Below are 23,090 nucleotides of genomic sequence, written 5' to 3'. Positions count from 1 at the left end.
GCAAAATGGAAGAAAATAATTATTTAAATACATGACAATAAAAATTATAATAAAAAAGTTATTGATTAATATTAAAATATTTAGTTGTAAAATTCAAACTATTATGTTACCTTATTTCACTTATTCCATAAAGAAATAAAACATTTAACAAAGCACAAACTAATAATCGCGAAATAAATGTACAACAACGTTATCAAAAAATAAATTGAAAATATTAGAGATTGAAAGAAGAGTATTGTACATCTGTCAATACAATAATAATTTATAGTATCAACATATATTATGTTGCATAGCAGACAATAATAGATCTCAAATAAGCAACAAACATTATGAAACGAACACAAAAATAAAGATAAAATAAAATAGTCAAGATGAAGCAGCAAAATAGGAGAATATATAAGAAGAAGAATAAGACAATTACATGCTACAATAATACGGCAGCTAAACCTCCGCTAAGTTGCTATTCTAAGGATGTAAGACGAAAATATACATTACAATATCAACAAAAAAACCATTGAATTGAATGAATTTATAACAAACTGTACTTCTTTTATTCAAATATCCGATAAATCTACACACAATAATACTTCAAATAAAAAAACAAAAGTGAGGATTACAATATTTTTTCAGGGGTGGTGAAACCCTAAAAAAAGACTCAAATGATGATCCCAAAACACTTTTCAATAATCGTAGAAGGTTGAAGGGTAGTCAATCATGTATATAAACACAATGAACAAAAGAAGAACGACACAACTTCGAAAGATTTGGCCGGTAGGGAGATGTATTTCATTATCCACAACTTCTGTACAAATATGCACATTTTGATATGCAATTCTAATCAAATTGAAAAAAATCAAAAATAAAAGAAAAAGAAAAACATAAAACAAAACAAATAGGCAAACTTCATCAAATCCATTATATTTCAAATATTTTCCTTCCATTGTCTTTGAAAAATTTAATCTTAGAGAATTCATATAGATAATTTGAAAACTGAAAGTAAGACATAAATGTTACCTTTGAAAAGTTATTTCATGAGCATCAAGTATGGATATTAGAGTATGCAAGAAACAAAAATCCAATAGTAGTAAACAACTATTTGCATGATGTAACGACGTTACTGCTGGTATTTCACCAAACAATATTCACGTTCTAAGAAGAACTATAGCAAAATAATGGGCATAAATTAGATTTATCGCAAAAGAAGATTAATACCGTAGTGGGATTCTCAACTTCAGTTTCTTCTGCTAATACGACGAACATGTTATGTGATATTCCGAACCACGAAAATAAAAGTATCACAATCAACTCCACCAAACAAAAGATTACATTAAACCACACAAGCAAATAGAATTTTGTTGTAGTGGTTTCACTCTTTATGCACAATGTCTCAGTCGTAAACTATATATAGTTAAGCATAACAATGTGGTTCCATTCAGGCTGCAACTTCTTCTCGAGTTTCAAGTTTTTTAGTTCCATCTCGTCGAGATTTTTCTACTCAATTTTCATCTTCTCTTCACACTGGTGGAAAGAGTGATTGATGAGTTTGATTAGTTCTCGAATGGATAACTCTTGAGCAGTTGCAAAAATCCCGTCCATTTCAGTTGAAATACAGAGATTTGATTGTTCAAAATAAAAATAATATTAATGACGAAGACTACCAAACATACAATCTATACATCCACTTTCACACCTTATTTTAATTTTGAAAACAATGGTCCTTCAACAAAATTCTAACATAATAATTGAAAATTGGAATATGATAAATGAAAATCACTTTACCCAAAATCCACTACCAAAAAACAAGGCTTAAGTGACAGCCAATTTGGTCAAAAAATTGATCAAAATCTGTCACAAATAAGCTTTAGTGACAGAGTCATGACAAAATACGTCTGTCAGAAAAACCCTCGTCACAAACTGAAATTGTGACGAATATTTTAATTCCGTCACATTGTTTATCACGGAATAGTTGGTCACAAACAAAAATAATTCCGTCACAAATACCATATCCAAGGTCCCTAAAATCTATGACGGATTCTGTCAAAAACATTTTTTGTTTGTCAATAGTTCGCCACTAATGAACTAAATATTCCCATAAAATTTGTGACGGATTCCGTCGCAAAACAATATTTTATGTCAATAATTTGTCGCTTAAATATGTGACAGATTCTGTCAGACAATATTTTTTTATCAGTAATTCGTCATTAATCAACAAAATATTCTCCCTAATATATGTGACGGATGTCGTCACAAACAATCGTTGTTGTCCGCATTTCGTCACTAACCCTCTGTCACAAACAATTCGTAAGAAGTTATTATGTAAAAATTATATTTTATTCAATTTTATATATGAATTTCTTAACCTGCTATTAAAATATTCCAAAAATTCTATAAATCTCCAAAATAAATCATTCATAACAATATCAACAAAAATAATTACACATAAATATGTCTTAATATCAACATTACATCCCTTGAGATATATTTCAATGTTCACATCTACAGTCATTGCAAACATAACGCAGATAAACCTTAATAACTCCCAAAAACGCACAATACATCACAACCAACGACACAGATCTTATTTCAATGAAGTATTTGTAGCTTCATACATATCACATCGCTCTAGACCTTTCGTTGTACACCGCTCCCCTAACAGCTGACATCCTGTGATAACCACATGAAAAATAATCACGATTAAGAATTTTAGGTATCAGCGAAAGAAGAAACCAAATTAGACAAGAATTATAGAAAGGATTTCAAGAGACATTACAGATTTACAACTTCTAATCAAAACAAAATGAAATTTCAACTCCTATTCAACAAGCCATAGATCGAAGTGAAAACCACCATTTCAGAATAATAAACTAAACAATCTGAATTCTAAATTCTTTCGGACCATAAAAAACAAATAAAATGAAGAACACTTGACATGAACACTTGACAGAACACAACCTATATTTCTCATCATATACAAAGTCCGGTAATATATATGCTCAAACCACCGACATGATAATAATTTTCAGTTTACTAGCAGTAAGGAATTGCACAGCAGTCCCACAATTTTCGATACAAAATAGAAAGAAAGAAATTAAAAAGTGAGAAGTGCAACGGAACAATAAGCATATATACCTGCTGGCTTCTTCTATTAATGGAAGATGATCATCTGAGGCCTCTCTATTACATTTTTTTTCCTGCCAAGAACAACACTTAATTTAGGATTTATGCATTAATTTATTAGGACACAGGTTACACGAATAGAGAATTTGTTCTGCAAATCTTCTTATTTATTGTCTCTATATTACTACAGCATCTACAAGTCCCATAATGAGAACTTGGATCAATTCTTGTTTGAACTTCATTACTTTGGGGAGCAATTATAAGATTCCAAATTGCGAGTCAAAATCTAGAATAATATTGCTACTTATTTAATAGATATGGCTAATAATCAACCATCTAGAGGGGTTAATATGTACATAAAAAATAAAACCCATTCAACTAGAAATTGCACATTGAAATCAATCTCAGCTACAAACCTGATTCTGAAATTGGATTAAAAAGATAAAGAGGTAAACTACACCTGCAACTTTGGGTAAGAAAACGACCGTCATCGCTGAAGGAGAGGGTAGATCTATCCCCTTTTCTTCGTCCCTGCTTCTCTATCGCCGTGGTTTCTCCATCTTCGGTGGATTAGATTCTCTCTCCGGTGAAGTGAAACTCTCTTACCCATGGGGTTAAGCTGCTCGCCGGGGATTGAGGTCGTAAGATGTGAGCGGCGGTTTTGGGGGAAAATAATGAAACCTCCGTTTGTTTGTGTATTTGATAGGTTATTATTTTGATTTTTTTTTTTTTTTTTTTTTTTTGAGAAAATTCAAGTCAATTACAAGGGAAAGTAGGGGAGGGGGGACTCGAACCCTAGACCGTTACCCTATTGGTAAAGGCTAGGTACCAACTATTTTAAGTTATGGTAAGTTTATATTTATTATTTACATATATATTATTTTAAGTTGATTCAAATTAAGGATATATATATATTATTAATTTGTTTTTGTTAAATCAATCAAAACACCAAGTAATTTGTATTTGTATAGAAATCAAATAACAAAGTTATAATTATATCTTTTACTGGTTAATATCTTTGAACTAATAAGTTATAAAATTAAATACAAGAAAAAGTTAAACATTAGTTAATACGAATTAGAGTTCAAAAAGTAATAGATTTTGAGTCTGATGTACGAGTGTATTCTAATATATATATATATATATATATATATATATATATATATATATATATATATATATATATATATATATATATATATATATATATATATATATATATATATTGATTTAAACAATATATTTTTTATGCACTAATACAAGAGAGTTTAATAAATTAGTGTAATTCACAATTGTGACGAATCTGATATTGTGCCGGATTAATGGCGGAACTTTAAAATGTAACGGACTTGCGACCGAATAATACATGACGCATATGTGACGAAAAGTATATTGTGACAGATTAATGGTGGAACTTAGAAATGACCGATTTGTGATCGAATTATATGTGATGCATTTGTGACAAAATGGACTTTATGACGGGTTAGTGGCGGGATTTAGAATGTCACGAATTTGCGACTGAATTATATGTGACGCGTCAGCGACGAAAAGTATACTGTGATGGATTTGTGACTAGACTTCAATTATGACGGATCTGTGATCAAATTATATATGACGCATTTGTGACGAGAAGAACTTGGTGACCGATCTGAGACTGATACTTATTAAAGTGTAAATCCATCTCAAAATCTGTGATCGAATATTCGTCGTCACGCAATTAGTCACATAATTCATCACATACCCGTCACAATAAATTGTATTATTTTTGGTTTCAAATCAGTCACAAATTGGTCACTAATTTGGTCACTCATCATGACGGATTAGGTTTGTCACTAAATTTCTGTCACAAAAGCCTTGTTTTTTGGTAGTGATCACTTCGAAGATCAAGGCTTCCATAGCCCATCACCTGCGGTTGTACATCAACACCGATACTAAAGGTGTTCGATAAATCATGGCATCAAACACTTGTAATCAAAATAACCCATGTCATATAGTTAATGGTCGACATTCAACGTAAAACTTAATCTTAAAAAAAATCTTGGAATAAAATCTACTATTAACGAAACATGTATTCATACGATTGATAACTTAAATAATGATAATTAACTTAAAAATATATAACCTTAGGATTAAAATACCTTCTCCTCGTATATTAAAGTTTTTTGCTAGAACTTCGGGGGTATTGCTGAAAAAATAACAGCAAACATTGAAGATAAATTATGTAAAAAAATAATTGCTATGGAATTTAAAATTATTTGGAAAATATATATATATATGGATAAACATTTTCTCGACATTAACACGAATGAGATATATAACTGAAATGACGCACTCATTTTCAAGTTTAGTTTAAACACATTGGTCATTGCTGATTGTAAACTGCATCGCAATATGAAGAAGAAGAAAATGAATTTATCCACTACGAATAGCAAACACCCCCTAATCTTGATGTATATATAACGCCATGACGAAAATCAGGAAAGTCGAGATCAAAACTCCATGCAAAGTCTTGAAGCAAAACTGTATATGGGAGATAGTCTTTTTTGGGGGGAAATTAAGTCGAATAAAATAATGCAGAAGATGGTAAGAAAACTATTAATGAATTGGGGGAAAAAATGAGAGCAAAAAAGTAGGAAGAATGAGGAATGACGGAGTTGGGATGATAGTGGGTGGTTTATTTGTGGGAAGTTAATTTGAGAGTGGTGGGTTACGTTATTGTGGGAAGTTTTTGTTTTGTGCTTATTAATCTTGAAATTTAGAAAAAGCACCCAAAAATATTTCAATAAAAAGGAAAAAAAATATAAATAAAACTGCCTAACTAAAAATCTAATAAAACAAAAAAAAATAAAAACTACCTAAACAGTAAGTGACAAAATTGCCCTTAGGTTTTATATAAGACTATTATGTATTTGCTGCCAGTTTTCTTTCTGGAAATATAATATATATATATTGGAGTAGGATGAAAATTATTTTGAGCCTCCGTCTTTTTTGGGCCCATATATATAGCCATTATAAGTCCACTTTAATGAATAATTAGTTGGGTTGCTATTTTAAGCCCATATTATCTTGCAAAAATATTCAGCTTACGTTGTACTACTCTTAATTGATTTCACAACAAGCTCACTGAACCTGTATTATATATTTGATTTCTTAGTCCAAACCATTTCATACAATAGTATCAACTATTAATAGTTAAACATTTAAATATTTGTGTCCCTCAATTAATGTAAACGCCATGTATTATTATTTCTGATAATCTTGATTAATTATCATAGTAAAAGGTTGACATTATCATCACTTCAGCATTAGCAATTAGTTTCCAACTTGTAGTGTATGTGTTTAAATTGCTAATTCAAAACCAAATATTAATGAACTTAGACTGAATAATGCATGGATTCAATTCCTTCTTCATCTAAAGGATTGGGATATAGAATTATTACTTGTGTATTAGGACAATATGTTTTTTTATTTGAGGAACACAACATACATACGTAGAATAATATATATATTTTGGTTTATTAATTAAGTATTCTATTAACTTCCAAGGTAGCTTAAAAAAATTGATGAGTAGGACGAGATCACACTTGATATATAGGTGTACTAATAAATGTTAGAGATTGATGTGTCCAGATTCAATGAACCTCTGGGTCAGAATATGTCTAAGTTCAGTGAATATATATAATGTACTGATCGATCTTTCTCCTTGAGTATATTGTTGATGAAGCACATCGATCAGTGAATATAATGTATTCCGATCCGTGATGAAGCTAAGGTCAAACTAATTAATATTATATATGATATTATGTACTAAAAATACAGCAATGAATTAGTGAATATATATCTTGTAACAAACAAATTAAACGTACGAGAAGTAGTATGTAGTGCAAAATGATAAGGTTTCATTCACCATTATATGATTGAAGTACTTGTACTACTGCCCTTTGTGACAATGACCTTTCAACCACTTGTTATCTAAAATTTTCCTCAATTCCTTGGATAATATATGGCCCTATCTACTTACTACTTAGTACGTTTTTCTCACTCTATGCTCTATACCTAGCTAAAATATTTAATTTGTCCATATATATATATATTATCCACATGCGTATGTTAATTTGAAATGCTGATCATCAGACGTTACTTTTACCTAGAAGATAACTAAAAATATATATTACTAATACAGTAAATTGTTTTTTATTTTATTTGTATTAAACTGGCTCTTGGACAACTCCAAAGGGCATCATGCACTTTCTTTTTTGCCCATATATATGTATGCGGTATGCATCAACCCCAATCTTCTTGCTAATAATCCTCAATTACCTGTACCTAATTAATTAATTATTAATAACAATGATCTCTTCCAAACTAGGAGGATTTTTTACTTTCTCTCTCATTTCATTTTGGTCTACCATTTACTAATTAATTATTGTCATATATATACATACACACTGTACTGTATACATATACGTGGTGCTCTCCATGTTTTACGTTTTGCCTTTTAATTAGCCACCACAATTGACAGCTGTTTTTCATTTTTAGCTTTATAATATATATTATTTTTTTTCATTACATGAATATTGTTTAAGGAAGTTTAATTTAGCTCTGCAGTCGGAAACCCTAATTTATAATACTTCAGTTCAGACAGACAAGTGACAACCCTACCTACGTACAGACGCCACCTCATTTTGAAGTTTTACGTACGTACGTATATAACCTAAATTATTTTATATCCAATATATATGTAGAGTATTTTCAATTCATAATTTATTCCCCACCAATTGGGTACCCTAATCAATTAAATAACTCCACAAGGCTAAGGATAACATAAACAAATAAATTAAAGTATAAGCATTTCACATCATGTTTAGTGCGTGAATTAAGTCGTTGATTTACTCAAACAAAAAAAAAAAAAAAAAAAAAAAAAAAAGAAGAAGTCGTTGAATAATTATATATAGCTAGCGTATTATTAATATAATATATATATAGGTATATCTCGGAGCATCATATACATTTTTCATGCTTCACAATTAATACTCTATCATCTGTGATTGGATTAATATATATATATATATATATATATATATATACATATATATATATATATATATACATATATATATATATATATATATATATATATATATATATATATATATATATACATATATATATATATATATATATACATATATACATATATATATATATATATACATATATATATATATATATATATATATATATATATATATATATCAAGGTTGTAAAAAGGTAATCGGGTCAGAGGCGGTCAAGGACCGACTCACGATTAATCGGTGCGTCGGTGATTAATCGGAAATAAAGCGGTTTTTAAAATTTAATATAATATATTTGTATATATTATTTATAAATACTCAAAACATAGATAAAAAATATTTAAACATAGTTATATCTCTATCATGTATATATTCTAATAATATAATAAAAGTTTAATAATAATAAGATCATAATACATAAATATCCTTATTAAATATAAATAAAAGGCAACTTTTTTGAATTTACATACATTCTTGGCATACATCATTAGTTTTTTAACAATAATAATTAACATAAACAAAATAAAGCATAAACTCATATTTTTTTTAATTAAATCCCAACTTTTATTTTGATTTATATAAATAAAATAAAAAATAAAAATAAATAAAAACGATTTTTGACCGCGATTTTTGCCAACAAAGTTTGACCCGCCTTAAAGGTTTGACCGCCTCGGACCGCCTCAGACCGCCTCAAACCGCCTCACAGGCAAAAAACCGATTTTTCAAACCTTTACACTAAAATCGTAAAGGTTTTCGACAGCCTCCGCTTCGGCGACCGATTAATCGGCCGCCTCGGCCAATTTTTAGAACACTATATATATATATATATATATATATGGGGTTATTTTACATACCCATAGCCATCAAATAAACTAGGGATAAACCCAAGCCCAAATTATCATTTGACATACTCCCCTGGAGAAACGAAAGTACTATCCTACCCTTACATGCAATTTTCGGCCAAACTGCATTCAACATTTCTGGTACTGCATTTATCATTTTCGCTGATTTATTTATTATTATTATATTTTTTTTAATAAATAATAATAAACCTGTTTGTTAAATTTATATATATTTATTTTTTTATTTAAAAAAAATAATTTTTTTTTTTATTTTTTTAATTTTCAAAATAGTATGTTTACTGTACCGAAATTAACTACATATAACTATAGTACCTATAGTAATTCGTAGTTATGTTCTTTTTTTCCCCATATTTTTAGTCGATCAATTGTATATACACACGAATACTGGTTTATACAAAAGAAATTCATAAACCCCAACAAAAATTTACAAATTTTAATATTTTTATTATAAATCACCTCAGAACCAATAAAAATACAAAATCGAAAATACACACATATATGCATATGTAACTACATGTTACTATATGTATAGTAATGTATATACAGTTTGTTGAACACTGCTTCACATGCAACTTCAACCAAATGTTTGACACCTTCAAGGAGAGGATCAATGACTTTCATTAAGCTGCAATTACAAAATAAAAAACAAAAAAAAAATTACTTTAGTGCAAATCAACAAAAATTGAAGAAACATCAAAACACTCAAAAATCAACAAACACTAAGAGATCGAGAAATAGAGAGAGAGGTTATTGCTGGAAAATGCTACATATTTTAAATCAAACAGACAGTGACTCCTCACCCCCTCGCCTCCTACCAAAACCCTAGGCGCCGCTAATAACCACCCTCATTTTTGCGCGCCCACAAATGCAAAAAAATATAGAAACAAATCTGAAAACATAAAAACAACGAAATTACCATAAAAATATAGATCTCGACGAGAGGAATCCAACGGTGGGTAGCCCGTCAAATTACGACTGGTGGAACACAAAATACACCTCCGGCAAGACCACCGTCGTCGAATGAAAAAAAATTGCAGAAACAGATCGATCTGCACTCCAAACTGAATGAAATCACCACCAAAAGAAAGAGCTCGACGAGAGGAATCCAACGGTAACTAAACCATCGAATTCCGACCACCGGAGAGAGAGTTATGGCTCCGGGAAGCAATTTCGCTGGTGGGAGGTTTGTGGAGGCGGAATTTTGAATTCTGAGAGAATAAGAGAGACCGAAATGTGAGTGGCTAGGGTTTAAAACTAATTTTAAAAGGGTATTATAGGTACTTCAGGGTGGGCCCAGGGGGTATGTCAAAATATTTTCGAAATTAGGGGATTACCACTAGAGTGTAATCCACTTACTAGTTAGTTCTATATAATTTGGAAATGAGGGGTTCTACAAAATAATCCATATATATATATATATATATATATATATATATATATATATATATATTGACTGTATTTAATGAATTAAATAATTACTATCATCAACTGGTAATAAAACATACATGATTTCGTGCTGCGACCTACAATCAATATTTTTTTTATTTTTCCTGTAGCATCAAAATTACTAGCAAAGGATATCCTATGTCATATATAAGTATATGCTAATTTAGATCTACTTTTAAATTAATACTAGTAGTACTAATTTTATGATATCGTCAAAATTAATCGCTAGCTAATAAGTCGGATTATAATATAATAATACTACTCCTACCAACAATTGATCATGAGTTGGTCTAACTCAAATTCTTGTGAATTTTTCAACAGTAAACTTTAATTTTTGATGAATTTAACACCGAAAAAGTAAATGAAGGCATATATAATATAATAAAATAAAATAGTCGAATGATGGAGTTTGAGCAGTATGAATATATTATATTATATTTATACCATACCAGTGATATATAAAACGGGGCCATTTTTTATTTTACAATATTTTGGGATTTTTTTTTGAAAACTGGGGTGATTCATAAATACAATAAAGCGTCATTTAAAACGACGCTCTTTAAGAACCGTTGGATTGTGTCTGGATCAATGGCCATCTCTTCATTTCTGTCTCCTTAATCTGACGGTCCGAGATTGATCTGGACGATCAGACGGCCCTTAAAAGGCGTCATTCAAAACGACGCCCTTTGACATGCCACACTGGATTACAGCATCATTCACATGTACCCCTTTTAACAGCCGTTGGATTGTATTTATATCAACGGCTGGATTTGAGCTGAGATTTTTTAAATTTTACTTAATTCATTTTATTGTTAAATTCTAATACTTAGTTGAATTTTAGTTTTAAATTGATTATATGTTGTATTTAAAAAAAAAATTCTTCATTTATTTATGCAATTTATTTTATAATTCACTATAAAATAATACAAAGTTAATTAATTATAACCTAACAAAAATTAAGAAATAAAGAACTCTTTTATCAATTATATTACTTTTTTGTGAAATAAAAAGTTTTTTTGCATAAATTATAAATAAAGAAATATTTTGTCAATTATATTAGCTTATTGTTATTATTATTATTGTTGTTGTTGTTGTTGTTGTTGTTGTTCTTCTTCTTCTTCTTCTTCTTCTTCTTCTTCTTATTATTATTATTATTATTATTATTATTATTATTATTATTATTATTATTATTATTATTATTATTATTATTATTATTATTATTATTATTATTATTATTATTATTATTATTATTATTATTATTATTATTATTATTATTATTATTATTATTATTATTATTATTATTATTATTATTATTATTATTATTATTATTATTATTATTATTATTATTATTATTATTATTATTATTATTATTATTATTATTATTATTATTATTATTATTATTATTATTATTATTATTATTATTATTATTATTATTATTATTATTATTATTATTATTATTATTATTATTATTATTATTATTATTATTATTATTATTATTATTATTATTATTATTATTATTATTATTATTATTATTATTATTATTATTATTATTATTATTATTATTATTATTATTATTATTATTATTATTATTATTATTATTATTATTATTATTATTATTATTATTATTATTATTATTATTATTATTATTATTATTATTATTATTATTATTATTATTATTATTATTATTATTATTATTATTATTATTATTATTATTATTATTATTATTATTATTATTATTATTATTATTATTATTATTATTATTATTATTATTATTATTATTATTATTATTATTATTATTATTATTATTATTATTATTATTATTATTATTATTATTATTATTATTATTATTATTATTATTATTATTATTATTATTATTATTATTATTATTATTATTATTATTATTATTATTATTATTATTATTATTATTATTATTATTATTATTATTATTATTATTATTATTATTATTATTATTATTATTATTATTATTATTATTATTATTATTATTATTATTATTATTATTAATAATAATAATTTTTGTTAGGTTATAATTAATTAACTTTGTATTATTTTATAGTGAATTATAAAATAAATTGCATAAATAAATGAAGAATTTTTTTTTAAAATACAACATATAATTAATTTAAAACTAAAATTCAACTAAGTATTAGAATTTAACAATAAAATGAATTAAGTAAAATTTAAAAAATCTCAGCTCAAATCCAGCCGTTGATATAAACACAATCCAACGGCTGTTAAAAGGGGTACATGTGAATGATGCTGTTGGCATGTCAAAGGGCGTCGTTTTGAATGACGTCTTTTAAGGGCCGTCCGATCGTCCAGATCAATCTCGGACCGTCAGATTAAGGAGACAGAATTGAAGAGATGGCCATTGATCCAAACACAATCCAGCGGTTCTTAAATAACGTCATTTTAAGTGACGCTTTACTGTATTTATAAAATCACCCCAATTTTCAAAAAAAAATCCCGAAATATTGTAAAAAAAAAATGGCCCATATAAAACGATGTGTAGTAGCAGTACATACTCTATGGTAAACTGCGCGCGGCCAGAAAGTATATATATATATATATTAAAATATATACAAGGCCACAACGGAATATTCCTGGGACTATTCTCTACGTCAAGGCGCCGCATGCGCTGCAGCCAGCCAACTACTCCTGCCCACTATTTTATTCATTTCCTATATACATACATATATATATATATGTCCCAACAAATTAAATATGTCTCTTTATTTTCAATTCCTACATACTATCCTAAATGATACTAGCATGCATATATATATGCACCGTATGATCCTCTTCAAAAACTATATTTTAGGACTTAAATATATTTAAAATTTTGAAAATATATACTTACTATAGTTTGGTAGGGTAAAATCGGGGGAAACGCCAGAATCGGGTGTGGCATATTTATAGTCAGAGCCATAAAAGCAAAAAAAATGAATCACATGCAATGGATAAGACACTGCCACGATAGAGTGTTTTCCACGTGGACACCAGTCATCTCATATTGTATTATATCCGTTTAACAATCACTAAAAATCATAATTACTGTTAAACTTTTTCCCATTTCGCAATTCCCCATTAATCAAACAATTTCCCCAATTCCGATTTACCGAATCTCGACGGTGAAAAACAATTAAAATGGAAGATTAATAAAAAAAGGGGGCCAATTAGAATTACACTGATTAGGGATACGGGTCAACACTCTGTATTATTTTTATTTATTTTTTTCGTGAAGAGAGAGAAACACTTTTAGAGAGAGAGAGAGAGAGAGAGAAAGAGAGGAGTGAGGCGAAAGAAAAGAGGATACGAAGGAATAAACCCCCCATGGCTCCTCAATGAAATCCGTATATATATATATAAAAATATATATGTATATCTACCACCAGTATCATTTTCTGGAATTGGTAATACTATGAAGAATAAAATATTTCGTTTCAGACTCTTCTTAAATCTGCATCTACTTCGTATAAATCCGCGCCCGCTGAAGTTGAAAAAGTTTCACTCCACGTAAACTGAATAAGCCGCTGCGTCCAATTTGGGAACAACCCAAACGCCTCCTGATTGTTTTATTTTTTTTTGGAAATTCTGCGTCAATTTCAATGGCGATGGAAGATAACGAGAGCTGTGGAAGTAGACGAGTGGATTCGCCGTCGGCGGCGGCGGCGACGAAGAGCCTGCGGCAGCGGAAGAAAGTCGAGGTTTACAATGAGGTTTTGCGGCGGCTCAAGGAAGCCGACCACGCCGAAGCTCGGGAGGCGGATTTCGACGATCAGCTTTGGGCGCATTTCAATCGCCTTCCTTCCAGGTCACCTTTTTTACCTTCCCCATAAATGCTGATATCTTATGTTAACCAAACCCCCAAAATAAAAATAAAAAAAGGAAAAAGGAAAAGTTTTTGCTACCGTTTTAACCTCTGATTACTTTTTTTTTTTTTTATAATTAACATAGGGTTTCTATTTCCTATCCTGTGGATTAATGGATTGATTTGGATGCCCTTTTTACTAATTTCTTTTGTTTTTTTCTTTAAAATGTTTATTCGTTCCTTAATTGTTTTGGCTATTACAATGTAAATGTACATGTATGGATCTAATCACATCACAATGGAGTATTGGGGTAGATCATAAAATCAATGGTGTCTCGTTTATAGATGTGTTGCATGTCTATGATTCTTCTTATTTCAGTAACAAACTCACAGTTTGTAATAACATTATGCTCAACAATTTGAGGTTTTATAAAATCTAGGTATGCGATGGATGTGAACTTGGAGAGGGCAGAAGATGTTCTGAAGCACAAGAGACTACTTCATCTGGCGTGCGATCCGGCTAATAGGCCGGCATTGGATGTCAGGCTTGTGCAGGTAATTAACTTGTTATTTAGTATGGCCAAATGGACTGTTTCATTTGATAGTCTGTGCCTTTTCTCCTTAAAATTTGTGTGAGATGTTGATGTTTAGTCGTCCCTTTTTTAACATAAAGTTCTATTCCGATGCATGGTTTTTTATTTAGTCGTTGAGATTTACGCCTTCTATGCATCAATTGTTTAGCGTTTTACTTGTGATCTTGAATTGATAACATGTACCTCAAGTACAAAGTAATTCATATCGCTTGTATCCAAGTTTTTAGTTATCGTAAAATTAAATGTTTGTGTATTGTCTTCAGCTATGCATATTGAGGGATCTTATATTGGTAATATGATGACCGGAGATGGAGTTAAATGGAAATAGAATCAACAAACTTGTGCCTATGCGTGAAAATTATACTTCATTCTTGGTTGAGGTTGTCTTATGTTAGATAATTGATGTAGTTACGTGTTTGTTCAGGTTGTACCTATCTCAGATGGAGATTCAGTTCATTCGTATTCTCCAAGAAGAGGAAGGTATTGATAAAATTATTTTTAATGAATATTGTTTTATTTATTGCATTATTATGTTTTGATTTATCTTTATTGGCAGTTCATTAATCTTTACAACCATTTTCTTTTCAGCACCCATCCACCACCTGCATTTGGTTCTTCTCCTAATCTTGAAGCCCTTGCACTTAATGCAATCAAGTCTGAAGCAGAAGACGGGGACATTGATTTAAATGATGGTGTCAGGTTTCCAAGGTAGACTTCATTGAGATCTTATTCACTGCTGTAAGATAAAGTCTAGACTACTACGTTCATACATTCTGTCACTTGTGCTCTTTGGCGTAACAGTATACTCGTGTTTGGTCTAGTAATATTTCTATCCTTTTCGTTTTGATATGTAACTTACACTATATAGAAGTCAATCTCTAACAAATTGCAAATCTTGTGGTTGATAGTTGCTTAATATTCTTAACTTGTCAGTAATTTGCCTGAAACAGTTGTACCGTTTCATAAAAATATTCAGTCATATATATTGAACTATTTATTTTATAACTATCGTACCTAATGTCTTCTCTAATTAATCGATATTGCAGGCCAATGCATGAGATTACTTTCTCAACAATTGACAAGCCAAAGCTCCTCAGCCAGGTAACTCGTGTTGCTTAATTGTAATGCATCAGTCTGTCATGATCATTAAATGGTTATTAGCTAGCACAAAAAAATGCTTATACTTCTCTTCATCCATTAATGAAAATATTCGTTGCATGCTAACTTAAGTTTTTGTAGCGTGTTTGCATGTGCATTAATGAACTGCATGGAATCATTAAATATACCATAAAGGAACATGTTGTAGCCCCTGACTGAACTATACAACGGTGAAACTTGCAGCTGACTTCTTTATTATCGGAAGTTGGACTGAACATCCAAGAAGCACACGCCTTTTCCACTGTGGATGGCTATTCCCTTGATGTCTTTGTTGTTGATGGTTGGCCACATGAGGTATTTTCTCTTCATTTCTGTGGTTGCTCTGTGGTAGAATTATTCATTATTTTTGTCTATAGAAACGGTTCTGTTGGAATGCACTGAATTTTAGAAATATCTCAAATTTTAAAATTTTCCAGGAGGTTGACCAACTTCGGACTGAACTTGAACGACAAGTTTTGAAGGCTGAGGTACTATTTTATGATGTTTTTTCTTTCCATTCTTCAATTGTGAGATGCCTGTGATTTTCCAACTGTCAGTTTTCACTAAAGCAACAATTATGAATGATATTTTTGTCTCGTGCAGAAAAAATCATGGCCAAGTCAACATTCCATGCCTCGTCTGAGTGAAAAAGAGAAAATAGAGATTAAGTGTGAATTTGATCATTTGGCAATACCCAATGATGGTACTGATGTTTGGGAAATTGATCCTCAATCTTTGAAATTTGAGTCCAAAGTAGCATCGGGATCATATGGTGATTTGTGAGTATCACTTGATGTTATTTCTGGAGCTTAATTCTTGTAGATGAGTGTTCGTTTTACTTAACAAACTTATTTTATACCTAGGTACAAAGGTACTTACTGTAGTCAGGACGTAGCAATTAAAATTCTCAAGACGGAGCGCTTGAATACTGAACTTCAGAAGGAGTTTGCCCAAGAAGTATATATAATGAGGTTCGTCTTCATTAATTTGCTTTTCCATGATTTTTTTTGTAAACCCAAGTTCATACTTGGTTGGTATTATTTTGAATTTAACGCATTGTTTTCTTCCTTCTTGGGTTTATTTGTTACATGTAGAAAAATCAGGCACAAAAATGTCATCCAATTCATTGGAGCATGCACCAAACCTCCAAACTTGTGCATAGTGACAGGTTTGCTTATACAACTTATTTAAAAAAAAAAAAAATTAGACACGGTTTTGACTTTTGACATTTGAACAATCCTCGGTTTCTGCATGTTTCTGTAATTGCAGAATTCATGTCTGGAGGGAGTGTTTACGACTATTTACACAAGCAAAAGGGTAGTTTTAAGCTTCCGGGTTTACTTAAAGTAGCAATTGATATATCAAAGGGAATGAACTATTTGCACCAGAATAATATAATTCACCGAGACTTGAAGGCTGCAAATCTTTTGATGGATGAAAATGAGGTAAGCCTAATCCTCTTCAAGTACGTCAATTATCATGTTAAAATTAATGTTGTTAGTTTGTTGACCATGACTTATCGGATTTCCAAATTTTCACATTGCAGATTTAACTATGTAAAAATGAAACTTTATTTTTTAGAAGAAAAATCAATCTAAATTCTAACTGCATATTATTCTTGTGTCTAGACGTGATGACAGAACCATTTTAACACTGATAGGAACAATTAGATGATGTTGTTAGGCTGGAACCTCACGTAATCTAAGTTTGCGCACAATTAGATATTCCATCTTCTACGAAACTTAACAGCTATAACAGCTCCACTTGTACATATGCCTTCTATGGATTCTCGATTTAGCTTTGAGAAGTTCGGCACATTTGGTTAAAAAAAAAACTTTATATTCAGGTTGTTAAGGTAGGTGATTTCGGAGTGGCCAGAGTGAAAGCACAAACAGGTGTGATGACAGCCGAAACTGGAACATATAGATGGATGGCGCCCGAGGTATATTCTTTTTTCCTTTTTTAGAAGAGTGTTAACTAATTCACTAATCACTTATATCATTCTTGTAATCTGTCTTCCACACAACCAACTTGAACATTCTTATGCTTGCTTGCTTGTTGCAGTTCGCACAATGTGAGATAAAGAGCACATAATAACTCACGTATTTGTTCTCTAATTTGAAGGTTATAGAGCATAAACCCTATGATCACAAGGCTGACATTTTTAGTTTTGGGGTGGTTTTATGGGAATTACTGACGGGAAAGGTATTATCTTTTTTATCTCTCAAAATTTTACAATCGCCACTCTTCTGATTATTCGATATCCCATAAATCATTTTCATTTCTTGATCGCCAGCTTCCATACGACTACTTGACCCCTTTACAAGCAGCTGTTGGAGTGGTCCAAAAGGTAAAAAAAGAAAAGAAAAAAAAAATCATCTACGTTTTTGTAGTTGGTTATTTCATTTGCAATTGTCGAAAGTTATTTGGGCAAATTTTCCGAATTTATGTGCTAAAGCCACTTCCATTGTCTACTATTTTTTAGGGTCTCCGGCCAACTATTCCAAAAAACACGCATCCAAAGCTTTCTGATCTGCTTGAGAAATGCTGGCAGAAAGATCCATCTTTGAGACCCGACTTTTCTCAAGTTACAGAAATCTTACAGAAAATATCCAAGGAGGTATATGGTTTCATAATTAGATTGCTCTTTCTTATTCATTCTTACACTTGAGACTTAGGGAGACATAGACGTAATTTGGCTTACATTAAACTTGTCTCTCCTAAAAGGTTGGAGATGATGGAGAAGGAAGAAAGGAGAAATCTGGGGGATTTTTTTCTGCCTTGAGACGTGGACATCACTAAGGACAGAAAAACTTGTTCGATAAATCGACATGCATATTTATTCCGCTCCAATTTTGTTTCGTTTATCCCCCTTTTGCTGTTTGCATTGTACATTACCTGTCTCCTGTATTTTATTTGAGTTAATGTCTACTTTTAGATTTTGCCTACTTTTCCAACATTTCTTCATCTGTTTTTCTCCTTTTCTTTGTCAAATGTTTCTTGTAAACAGTCTTTCTCTGAACAGTGTAACGTTTATAAAATGTTTTTTTTTTTGCCTTCTGATACTTAAATTGTGCGTTACATTTTGCGATTGAAACCGGAAAAAATCTTATAGAACAATGGAGTTGGTAAGAAATGCATCATATATTACATGTTTTTTTTTTTTTTTACAATCAATAAGTAGAAGTGGAATCATAATTTACAACTTTCAGGTATCTCACTTCTCTCCAGAAGGTCAGAAGCATTGATAAAACGCCTGAATGCTTCCTCCTTAGGAATTTTTAAAAGAAAAAAAAAAACATAAAGACCATATATATTCTGTATTATGTATGTACAAGTTATTATTAACATGGAATTAGGCCAACGTGGAGATGTGGTCGCTGGGTCTGCGTCTAGACAAAAGGGGAACTATTTTGATCATTGCACTCAGAACGAAACCCGCAAGCTGCACTTAACAACATTGTATTAGTATTCTCAATTATATTGATATATCTATGAATGTATACGTCTAACTTACCCAAGCGAGACCAACGCACAGAATACTGAATCCTGGGAAGTTAAACGGAGCTGCCTCCGACAAAAATAAAGCTGCAACAATATATTATTTTAAATTTGAGATTGAAATATATATAGTTGATATTTAAAATGAAAAATAGCTTTAGGGCACCCCACCTGAGAGAGGACTATAAATCAATGGAGAGATGACATTAGCAAACGACGATACTCCCATTATGCATCCTTGAGCAATCCCCTATCACATCTCAACAAACATCAGAGAGAGAGAGAGAGAGAGAGAGAGAGAGAGAGAGAGAGAGAGAGAGAGAGAGAGAGAGAGAGAGAGAGAGAGAGAGAGAGAGAGAGAGAGAGAGAGAGAGAGAGAGAGAGAGAGAGAGAGAGAGAGAGAGAGAGAGAGAGAGAGAGAGAGAGAGAGAGAGATGACAGATGATGAGTACCTGTTCGTAGGGGCCGGCTTGTTTTGAAATAATGCATCTTATCTATATGCAATGAAAATTTTATGTCAATAACTATAGCAATGTTAAGGTCGGGGTAAGGACGCGATCAGTCAATATATTATACTATTATGTGGAACTCACACTGGGACTTGCTAGTGAAAGAAAGATAGCCAACGATGCAGAGGCATAAGGCACCTGCAGAATATACGAAGAAAAAAAAAATTGACAGCAAATTACATTTTACTATTAAATAAATTCTGACACACTTTGCGAAATATAATTGTATGAGAAGGGCTAAAGAGATTCACCCAAGATGTCCAGGCTATGCTGTAAAGTAGCATCTACATTAACAACAACAAAAAAATTAGTTAGTTTAATGAATTCATCGCTATATACATAGAAGACGATTTTAAATATTTTAGAGATGCATACATTCAAGAATCCAGCAACGAGTCCAATACAAAGCAATGTCTCCTCCCCAAGAAGAGGACCCAATGTAGGCATTAGGACCATCTACACATTTTCATAACACTTCCATTAATTAAATTGAAAACAAATAAACGATACATGTGACAAAAGAAAAACGATGAAAATTAGAAAATGTGTTGTTATGGCATACGTTTGATACGGTTGCTCCAATGTAGGTAATGAGCCATATATCTGCAAATTGGTCCTTCTGGTAGTGAAATCGCGCCTTTAAGTAATACTGCATTTTTTATTTTTTATTGAAATGCCAAACATCAGACAGATCAAATTAGACTCCTATATATGTATTTCCGACAAATTAAAGCCGCCTTAGAAAAGAGAGAGAAAGTATATACCATTAAGAAAGACTGAACTCCTGCCTCGGCAAGACTATTGAAAAAAGCAACAAACGATGCTAGTGACACAGTAACGCTGCAATAAAAAAAAATCGTAGATTTTATAAATGACTAGTAAAACATAATATGTTCCATCATGGAATATAAATAACTAATTAAAATTAGATTCGTTGAAATTTCAGTTACCTGCTCTTAAGAAATCGAATTATATCTTTGGGTAATGGAATTTTCTTAATGACATTTGTTTTGTCCAATTGTTCAGTGGTTCCAATATCTGGTTTAAGGATCGGCTGCTCTAAAGCATCAACGTGTCGAATTGTGTCCTCAAGAAAGGCTCTCATGTATACTGTTGCAACTATAGATGCAACTGCTGCCACCTAAAAATATAAATCAAAATTATTACAAAAATAATAAAAAAAAAAGTATATATGTATAGACGAAGTGTTGCGAGAAAAAAAAAAAAAAAAAAAGACCTGAAAAATTTGCGGAGTGGGAAGTAAACGAGCAGCTATTGTGCCACAAACAGTGGCCACAGATACTACACCGGCCAACAGTCCAAACGCAGAAACTCGTTTTCCCTCAGATACATTGTCAGCCTAAGCAAACAATAAAAAATCATGAATTATTGAAAAATCATTATAAAATGGAGAAAAATAAGTGTTGATCGAATTACCAGATAACTGAGGGATAGGCACATGACACCGCCTTCGCTAACCATTGAAGTCAAAGTCTTCAAAACATAGTACACGTAAAAGGATTGTGTCGTCCTCTTCAACGCCAATATTGCTGCATAATTTCCATAGTCTTATTTATTTATATATTTTGAATTGAAATTCCATTTTGTTGTTTTCTAAACTGTGAAGTAAAATACATAACAAATTGAAAACGTATATACCAAATGGAATGATTGACAATGTCAGGGGGATTGTGAGCAAAACTTTTCGACCATACGAATCCGATAAATTACCAATCAGTGGCATTATAACCACAGCTCCTAACCCTCCAACCTGCCATGATTTTCAGACAAACGTTTTAAGAAACTCAAAAAACGGTTGAGTTGGCGCCAATTTTAGCTCTTCAAATAATTAGATCAAGTTGGGCCTTATAGTCTGGGCTTAGGTCCATAAATATATGGGCTGGGCTCTTTTACAATTACATTTTGGTTTTAATTTCACGGATTTATCCACTTTTTTTTTTTTTTTTTTTAAGTACTAACTAAAATTTGATTATTAATTACTTGTAAAAGTTGATATTTCAGGAATAAATAAATGAAATTGTCTCATTTGAGTGTACAAATTAATTTGATTCATTGATTAGAAAATGGGGTTTTAATGGAGGCGTGTGTACTTGTACAAAATATTTAGGTAGAAAGAATAATTGTTTATTAATAGGACATGGTAAGCATAACTAAACCAAATTTATAATTTAATTAGATCCCTCCTATTTTTTATTTTATAATTAATTTCCTAAGATCATTGAAGTTGAAAGCTAAATATAATGATAATTATAATAACATAAGCTGATCCGAAATTAAATTCAACACACATATATTCCCATTGACTTTTATCTAATTGGTGGCTAAACATCTTCTTAATCTTATATATATTATAACTTATAAGCTCTTCAACAAACATCTTATGAGATGTTTAATAATACCTTCTAATTAAGCTCTTAAGTAAAGCTTTAGTTATTATTTTTAAATACTTGAGCATATAATTGTTTAACCTAATATATAGTTTGCAAATAATGGAGTTCGATTCTCCTTGCAAGCTTGAATTGCATTGTAAACACATATGATTGTTCATATATATATATATTGAGTAATTTATGAAATAGGAATTTTAAGATTATATATAGTAAAGAAAATTACATGAGAAAAAGATCGATGAAGGTAGCTTGATCGATGAAGGTAGCTAGATTTCGATAATATATATTCAAGGTGGTCTAATTAAACAAAACTTATAAGAACAAAAACAAATTAAACTCAAACCAGTTAGTATATGAAACTCAATATATAATGCATGCACCGCCTCGTACGTGCAGATTTACACACACAGAGACAAACAGTAGACGTACCGCCTGCTGAAAGCCGGTGAGATAAATGGCGAGGGAGCACTCGTCTTTTCCGGGGCAAACACACTCCATTGTCACATCAGCAATCGTCGGATTTACCAACAACGACGCGAAATACGATAGAAATACCGTCACAAACAGGTGCATCAAATTATTCCAGTTTTCCATCTCTCTCTCTCTCTC

The 23,090-nt window shown here is 30.6% G+C and overlaps 2 protein-coding genes and 1 long non-coding RNA gene across 3 annotated transcripts; 1 reads left to right on the top strand and 2 right to left on the bottom strand.

Annotated features, from left to right (window-relative positions):
* Positions 1–2,374: 2,374 nt before the first annotated feature.
* LOC105971129 (uncharacterized) lies at positions 2,375–3,833 on the bottom strand. Its single transcript, XR_016029913.1, has 2 exons — positions 3,578–3,833; positions 2,375–2,664 (listed from the first exon to the last, which is right to left on the bottom strand). It is a non-coding gene; the product is annotated as an uncharacterized LOC105971129 (long non-coding RNA).
* A 9,733-nt stretch (positions 3,834–13,566) lies between these two features.
* Positions 13,567–19,125, top strand: LOC105954650 (serine/threonine-protein kinase STY46). The gene is made up of 16 exons (XM_012978321.2): positions 13,567–14,333; positions 14,771–14,885; positions 15,348–15,403; positions 15,512–15,631; positions 15,970–16,024; positions 16,265–16,375; positions 16,498–16,548; positions 16,664–16,839; positions 16,924–17,031; positions 17,155–17,228; positions 17,330–17,505; positions 17,907–18,002; positions 18,185–18,265; positions 18,357–18,410; positions 18,546–18,680; positions 18,788–19,125. Exons 1-16 carry the CDS (start codon positions 14,128–14,130, stop codon positions 18,860–18,862), a joined length of 1,689 nt encoding a protein of 562 aa, XP_012833775.1. The 5' UTR covers positions 13,567–14,127; the 3' UTR covers positions 18,863–19,125.
* Positions 19,126–19,143: 18 nt separating this feature from the next.
* LOC105954529 (uncharacterized) lies at positions 19,144–23,090 on the bottom strand. The gene is made up of 14 exons (XM_088813529.1): positions 22,911–23,090; positions 21,730–21,841; positions 21,508–21,620; positions 21,308–21,430; positions 21,021–21,211; positions 20,835–20,910; positions 20,633–20,719; positions 20,446–20,526; positions 20,322–20,354; positions 20,155–20,208; positions 20,014–20,055; positions 19,733–19,811; positions 19,578–19,648; positions 19,144–19,505 (listed from the first exon to the last, which is right to left on the bottom strand). The coding sequence occupies exons 1-14, from the start codon at positions 23,073–23,075 to the stop codon at positions 19,416–19,418; spliced, it is 1,317 nt and encodes a 438-aa protein (XP_088669655.1). The 5' UTR covers positions 23,076–23,090; the 3' UTR covers positions 19,144–19,415.

The sequence above is a fragment of the Erythranthe guttata genome, chromosome 14 (assembly GCF_056151865.1).
Source record: "Erythranthe guttata isolate IM_541 chromosome 14, IM_541, whole genome shotgun sequence".
Classification (NCBI taxonomy): Eukaryota; Viridiplantae; Streptophyta; class Magnoliopsida; order Lamiales; family Phrymaceae; genus Erythranthe; species Erythranthe guttata.
Note: the sequence above shows the minus strand (reverse complement) of the source record. Positions and strands in the feature narration are given on the sequence as shown.